Source organism: Vombatus ursinus, unplaced genomic scaffold (genome assembly GCF_900497805.2).
Source record: "Vombatus ursinus unplaced genomic scaffold, bare-nosed wombat genome assembly UNPS02005226.1, whole genome shotgun sequence".
NCBI lineage: Eukaryota > Metazoa > Chordata > Mammalia > Diprotodontia > Vombatidae > Vombatus > Vombatus ursinus.
Window position 1 is genome coordinate 269,049 of NW_020945004.1, and position 8,016 is coordinate 277,064.

General features: G+C 36.0%; 1 protein-coding gene across 1 annotated transcript in view; it reads right to left on the minus strand.

Annotated features, from left to right (window-relative positions):
- LOC114029987 (aldehyde oxidase 3-like) overlaps positions 1-8,016 on the minus strand; it is a 119,004-nt gene that overhangs the window by 60,857 nt on the left and 50,131 nt on the right. The window contains exons 16-21 of the mRNA XM_027844644.1: positions 7,305-7,394; positions 5,570-5,739; positions 4,485-4,599; positions 4,195-4,317; positions 3,203-3,299; positions 762-886 (exon numbers count right to left, since the gene is read on the minus strand). Of these exons, the coding sequence (XP_027700445.1) occupies positions 762-886; positions 3,203-3,299; positions 4,195-4,317; positions 4,485-4,599; positions 5,570-5,739; positions 7,305-7,394 (720 nt within the window). The remainder of the gene's footprint in view (positions 1-761; positions 887-3,202; positions 3,300-4,194; positions 4,318-4,484; positions 4,600-5,569; positions 5,740-7,304; positions 7,395-8,016) is intronic.

Genomic DNA, 8,016 nt, shown 5'->3' on the forward strand with positions numbered 1-8,016 from the left:
TTTCCATTGGATTTGTCTTCTATAGGAAGTTTAATTTTAAAAGGCATTTTCAGTCTATTTACCCTAGGTAAATGAGGCAGTTAATATCTGGAACAACGTGGACTTTTAGTGGGTGGTAAATAGAACTAGGGAACACCATAAATTACATTTTGTGGATCTATGATTTTTCAAAACAGCACAGTTAATATAAACAATGTTTTAGCCCAAAGATGCTATATATACTTTTTGGAAACAAAATTCTAAAGCTACAAAAATCTTTATTCTCTCTAAAAGTAATCAACCAGACTGAAGAGTGGGGAAAATGATCTGTAAATGAAATATTCAAGCTATTTAGGATTCCGTATCTATAAGGGAACATCTGCAAAAATCTCAATCTGTCATGAGCTCACTGGGTGACTGAGCAAGTCATTACTTTTCTCAGGCCTTTCATTTAATTATCTGTAAGTAAAGGGAGTAGAACAGATGATCTCTAAAATTCCTTCTACTTCTGACATTATGTGGATTCATTTCTATTCATTTCTTGAGCACATACTCTGAGATTCTACAATTCTATGTGGAATAAAAGAAGGACAGAAAGGTCAAGCCTAGTTTTTGTGAACTACACAGAAAGTTGAGATTTGGAGATTCCCACTATCCTTTAGGCTTACTACTCTATCTCTGGGCAAAAGCAACTGCTCTTTCATATCCACAAACTGAGGAAATGACATTCACATCATTACAAATTCAAATTCACAAGAGATAATAATTCTGGAGGACCCCACCTGCACTAATGCAGCATCTTGGCTTGATACATATATCTCCATCTCTTTATCTTCTGTCTTTGGAATCACAAGCACGCTCTGGGTTTCCATATAAAAATGTTCCTGTCCTCCCATATGTACCTCACCTATTATACAAAGGGAAACAGCCAAAATTGGTAGTCTAAAGAAAAATAAACTGACATGTACAATAAAGAAGAATGTAATATGTTTTTACAAAGTTCAAAAAGTTGTATTTTTTCCAGATCCTGTATAGGAAATTGCCTTATGCCTTAAGGTATAAGTATAAAGAATAATTAAAGACAATCCATCTTTTTCCTAAAGGCATATATATTCTTCAATCTTCCCCTCCAGTATAACCAGAAAGACTAGAAATCGCTTTTGCAATTTATTTGACATAACTGTGAAGGTAAGTTTGCTTAAGAAAAACAACACACTCCAAAGCCAAATACAGTGACACCTCACTTCTGAGATGTTAGGGAATGGGGTGTTCTAGTTAAATGAGGATTATTCCCTTATTCAATTAAGCTGTCCAGAGCAATGGACATCTCAAATTCATCAGTCTACAACCACAAATCTTCTATTTATTCATCAAATGACTAAACCATCAAGATAATGTAAAGACACTTATAAAAAAAAGAATAAAAATGCACACTTAGGTTTGTCTCTGATGGAGAGAGCAGGAAAGTGAAAGAGAGGGGGAATATACATATATACAGCTCCTGCTATGTTCAGGCACTGTGCTAAGCTCTTCACAAATATTATATATTTGACTCTCACAAAAACCCTGGGAGGTAGGTGCTATTATTATCCCCATTTTGCACTTGAAGAAAATGAGGCAAACAGATTGTTAAGTGATTTGCCCAGAGTCACATAGCAAGTAAGTATCTGAGGCCATATCTGAATTCGTCTTCCCCATTCCAAGCCCAGTGCGCTATCCATTATGGTATCTAACTGCCTCCAATGACTTCAGCTAATTAAAAATAACCTGATGAAGTATAGGGTGAAGATAAGAAAATTTTCCATAAAACTTCACCTAACTACAAAACAAAGCAAAAGGGGGGAAAAAAGGAGAAAGCATAGGAAATAATGAGTATTTGGATACCAAAGACCATAGAAACAATTGAATAATAAAGAAAACTAGAGAGTTAGCATCCAAATAGCTCTTGGCACTCTGAAACCTAGAATCATAACAATGGGATCATAGATTTATAACTGGAAGGACCTTAGTCCAACCCTGTCATTTTATAAATGAAGAAAATAATAATAATAACAGCGTTAACACTAATAATGGTAATAAAAACTAACATTTGTAAAGCACTTACGTTGTCCCAGGCACTGTGCTATGTGCTTTATAATTGCTTTCTCATTGGATCCCCACAACAACCTTGGCAGGTAGCTGCTATTATGATCCCAGTTTTACAGATGAGGAAACAAGCAAACAGAGGTTAAGTGGCTTGCCTACCCAAAGTCACATTGGCAAAAAAGGTATTCATACCCAGGTATTCTGGCTCCAAATCCTGACCCATTTCCACTGTACTTTGCCTCCCAGTCTACAATAATGATAGTAATTCAAAATAATGATAGCTCATATTTATATAGTCCTTTAAGGTTTGCAAAGTGCTTTACATATACAATCATCTGACAAGTTTACAACCATCCAACCCAGTAACTATATTCATGCTTATTACTATGAGCTACTGTGAAACATGTTTCTTATCTGTACCCTTAAAAATAAAATAAGAAAAGGATGCTTTTAACAGACATAAAATGGAAAAATGATGGATACTTAAAAATAAAATTTAATTTATAGTTCAAGAAGCTGGGAACAATTCTGTTAAACAGTGAGATAATTGGAAAATATTTGGTCAGTTATTAGTGATGAAAATACAACTCTCAGTTTTTCTCCTAAACCCTCAGCTAGCTGAATAAAGCTAGAAGAAGCTTTTCAGTACATGTTCTTGAGCTCAAGTTCTCTTGGGTTTTGAGACTAACCTTCCAGTTTAAACCAGGTTCACCAAGGTGTGAATATCTGTTATCTGAATATGTTTTGAATATCTGTTATCAGGAGTGTTGCTGTATTAAGGATTTTTTTAAATTATCTGATAATTTGGATAATCTATATCCTTACCCCCTTCCATTAGAATTCAGAGTTAAGTACATGAAAGTTATGTTTTAAATATTTTATTTTCTCAATTGTATTTAAAAGTAATTTTTAACATTCTTTTTTTTAAATTTTGAGCTCCAAATTCTCTCCCTCCCCCCTTTCAATCTACTGTCCCTGAGATGGCAATCAATTTGACCTAGGTTATGCATGTGCTATCATGCAAAACATATTTCCATATTTATCATGTTGTGAAAGAAAAATATATGAAAACTCTAAAAGAACCATTTATCAAAATACCCTTCCCATCCTACCGACCTGCTTGGATATAAGAACTTACCTTCAATGATTTGATCAACAGTTTGAAATGCTTCCTTAATGTTTCCTTGTTCTAATTTTTTTTCTGATCCAATGAATGACTTGTGACTTACTGCATCCTATGGAGACAAAAACAACTGTAACAAACTAAGCAATCAAAATGTGGCACAATTCAAGAATTCAGACTTTTTATATGTCCCATTCTCATCTAGCACATAGCACCATGAACAATCAATATATCCACAGGCTTAGCCATTGTGAAGACCCCTTTAATTATATTTATTTACTTACATAGTCATTTAGTTTTTAGTTTTCTTGAATAAGAAACACACACACACAGAATAAGTGAGGAGACAGGATTCCTGTGTTCAGGACTACAAATGAAAATTATCTCAAGGCTCTATCAATAGTGAATCTATTGTTTTCTTCTGAGAGAATCTAAGAGAAATGGCATAGAAGCAGGCCAGGCCATTTCCTTTGGTCTACTCCAGCAAACTTCACAAGTATCCATGGCTGTACAGGTTCCATGGATGCCAATGAAGGCAGCAACCAGACTAGAAACTTTACATAGACCCCTCAAAAACTGGACCCAGCCTTTCCTCTCACCACCTTAACAGTGACTGTTGGGATTCCTGATTTTGATCCAGTTTCTACTTGAATCCCTGATTTCTATCTGTGTGACAACTTTTTTGTTCCCCCGTTACTCTGCTCCTCACACTAGGGAGGGTCCACCATAGACCCCCAAACGGGGACAATACTATGGTCTCACAGGGTTATTGCAAGTTCTGAAGGAACTTGTAGTGTGTTTTGCAAGACTATAAGTACTCCGTAAGTGTTAGTTATGATTATTGTTATTTTTAGTGTAATTTCATTAGTACAACAGAAATCACAAACTTTAGAATGTCTAGAAAAAGTAGATTGTAATGAAAATCAAACAACTGGATGAATCCCGACAGAGGAACTAAAAACACTAAGTGATTCAATATTATCTTGAGACGATGGAAAATACAATACCTTAATTGTCACAATCACTGGCTCCATGTCTTCATACACAATGTTCACCTTTTTAGCTGCCTGCTTAGCATGAAAGTATGAATCGGCTGCCACAGTACAAACAATCTGTCCCACACAAATTACCTGCAGAACAAGCCAACAGTGTAAGCTAGGTTAGTTTCAGAGCACCCGTAACTATACTCGCTTTCTGACATGGTAAAATATACTTAGTTTACAAGTCTGGAATAAAAACAAAACAAAGTGTACATTAAAAATATCCTTGTAGGCATACACCCCGAGAAGCAAAATACCTCATCCTGGGCATACAGCCTCTCTTCTTCATCACCATTTTGAGCTGGAATATCTTGAGCTGTTATGACATCAACTACTCCAGGCAAAGCAAGAGCCTCAGATGCATCAATTGAGCTGGGAAAAGAACATCAAACATTAGAGATACACAGGGGTAAGTGGAGCAAAATCTCTATCCATCAGGGATTCCATCGAGATGCACTCATATCATCATTGAATGATTCCATCTTGTGAATCCAACTGAAAACTACAATTAATTTACAGAGGATAAACAAAAAAAAAAACCAATAACTTCACAAGATATTTTCATGGTTTCTTTTAGGGAGTGATGAAAGAGAAGGAAAAGCTTATCGTCATAATTCTTTGTTCCCACACTGATAATATAATCTCAGAAAAGTTGTTCAATTTTTGATACCAAATGAAAAGATCCACTGTGAGTATCCATCTAGAGAAACAGGCAGAGGATCCCATGAGCTAAGAAGATTATATAAAACATTCCATCCCTCTTTAAATTCTCATAGTTTTAGACAGTATTAACTCCCCATTTAGAGATGAGCTCCCCTTCCTTTGCTTTATATGGCTTTATACTTTTATCCACTTCTGTCTGCTGACATCTCTCCTCTTCCTCAAGGGGGCTGATTGACCTTAGATGCCACCTCCTCTATAAGGCTTTACTTGATGCCTCATATCCCCAACTGAAAATAATACCTCCATTTTTGAAACTCAAATCCCTCCATTTTTGAAATACTCTTTTTTATCTTTCCTGTTCCCTCAACCTTTTTCTAGTCTCCATTACATTTATTTATTTAAATGTTTCATTCTCCCATGTTGGATTTAAGGGAAATGGAGATTGTATGTTAATTCATCTTTGTAACTCTAGCGTGCATAGTAAACATTTAATAAATACTTGTTTAATTAAATTCTTATCTTACAACTTGTCTTTTTATTAAGCAACATCCCAAGACTGTCTTTCAATATAAAGCAGTTAAATTTACATAAACAGAAAGCTATGACTCCAATAATAGTTGAACATAAAATTGCATCTACCAACAATAGGTGGTATTCAATACTTGCTCTATTAACTTACATGATTTTTGCATGAGGTCGTGTGCTGGTTACTACAGCTAGAAAGAGTTCTTCATCTATAGCAGGCATGTCATCACAAAATATGGCTTCCCCACTGGCATGTTTAATACCTGATTGGTGCATGACTGGACGGCCAACTGGATCTTGGGGTGGCTGATGGGAGTCTACACACTAGGTTCAAAAACAAAAAACCCAAACCCTGAAGTCTAAACATTCATAGCACATTGACCAAAAATGTACACTTCTGAGACTAAAATAAAACAAAAGTTAAAAAAACATTAGGAACCTTTTAAACCTTTCAATTATAAGCCAGTTTTCTGTAAGGTATATGACCCAACTCTCTTGTTGCTCCCCAAATAGGTTTTAACAGTATCAAAGAACATCAGAATTAGGAGGGACATTAGTGGTTATCTAGTCCAATCAATATTTGAACAAGAATATATTTTATAATGTGGCTGGCCCACAGGTTGTTGAAGTACCCCATTCTATTTTCTTAGGAAGCTTTGCCAAAAATCAAGATGAAATCTGCCTCCCTGCAACCAAAAATCTACAGCTCCAAGATCAAGTCTACCTCCTTTGTCACATGACAGCCCTTCAAGAACATGAAGTCAGTTATCACGTTCCTCCTAAATCTCCTGTTATAAGATGAACATCCCCAGTTCCTTCAATCTGCCCATATAATATCATGATCTAAAGGCAATATTCCTTCCTAATCAATATCCTCTGGACACTCCTCAATTAATCAATGCTCTTCCCAAAACATGGGGCCCAGAATTGAACTCAATACTCCAGATGTGATCTTACTAAGGCAGAGTTCAACAGGTTATGGACAGGAATATATCTTAACATAGCCTAAAATTACATAGGCTTTTTTTTTTTTTTGGTACCACATCATACTGTTGCCACATCTTGAGATTCAAGTTCACTAGAATCCCTAAATCTTTCTCAAACAAATTATGTCTTCACATCTGCTCTATCTTATATTGATGAAGTTGATTTTTTTTAATCCAAGTTAGGACATTGCATTTATCTCTCTTTTTACATTGTCCCTCCTATAATGACCTCAATTGGCCTCCCCACTTCTACTCTTTCTCTTCTTCAATATATTCTTCACGTAGTTGCCAAAATTATCTTCAAGCATGGGTCTGACTGCATCACTCCCTTTTTCAAAAATATTGAGTAACTCTCTGTTGTTAAAATCGCTACTAAATTACTAAACTCAGCCTAGTATTTAAGGCCCTTCACACTCTAGCTTCCACCTATCTTTCTTGCCTTGTTTCAGGTTACTCCTCTTCACAAAGGACATTCCATTCTAAGTTGATGATAGTGCTTGATCCTCCTGTTTCCATGATGAAGCTGATCTCCATACCCCAGAGACACACCCTTCCTCAATTGTCTTACTTCAAGACCTACTACAGGTGTTTCCTCCTTTGTAGAGCCTTTCCCGATTCCCTCTCCCCACCTCCTACCACCACTTCCTAGTTGTCAATCCTGATCCCCTCCACTGGTAACCATAATTACAGTGAAAACTAATTAAATTCCTATCTAGGGAACAGTAAATTTTTTTAGTTAAACTCAGGCATGAGCTGTCGTGCCTATTGGAATGATCTGGCATGACTCTTTGAAGGATTATGCATTAAAAAAAAAAAAAAAAACTCCACAGCCATAACATGTGGATAATGTTTTTAGTATTTAATTTGTCATTTTATTTTTCTAGAGAAATTAAATCCACTGACCTCATAAGCCTGTGTCCCACAGGGTATGGTTAAGGGGAAGTCTTCCAGGACACTCTGGAATTTGTTGGGGACATCAGGATATCTGGGGTCCTGAAAAAAAGAATATATCCATTGCTTTAAAATGGTTCTGGTGATTGTGAAATTAGTTAGCCAGCAATTCACTGAGAAAACAGATGTGAGTTGGATTAACACCAAGTAGAGGTCCAAGACTCATTCAAGACTCTCTAAAATCCTCTATTGCTGTAGCAAGTAGCTTTAAAATACAACTAAGGGTTAGTTTTAAAATTCCAAACACAATTATATGTCATTAAAATTCTTAATAGTAGATCAGGAATGAAACAAAACTACTAAAAAAAAAACCCACTAGCTGTTTGACCCTGATTGCCTCACCAAAAAAAAAAACAACAAAAAAACAAAAAACTCTCTACTCTTTGATAAAAATTATTTTGATCACTCAGATTTTTAAAATCTGGCCCACTTGTATTAGTGATACAAATGCTTAGATTCCTTAAGAATCTGGCCAATATGGTGGATCTTTAATAAACCTTTTCTTTGGCTAAAAGAGGGCTTGGGTCAAATTCATTTGGGCAGGGCCCATGTGTTGTGATTTTGGGGTCCCAGCATGCCTAAATCTCAACATTTTGGTGGCCCAAAGCTGCTTAACCCCAAGTTCTTCTCCAGCCAAGACTGGAAGGTATGTAAGCCTCCCCAC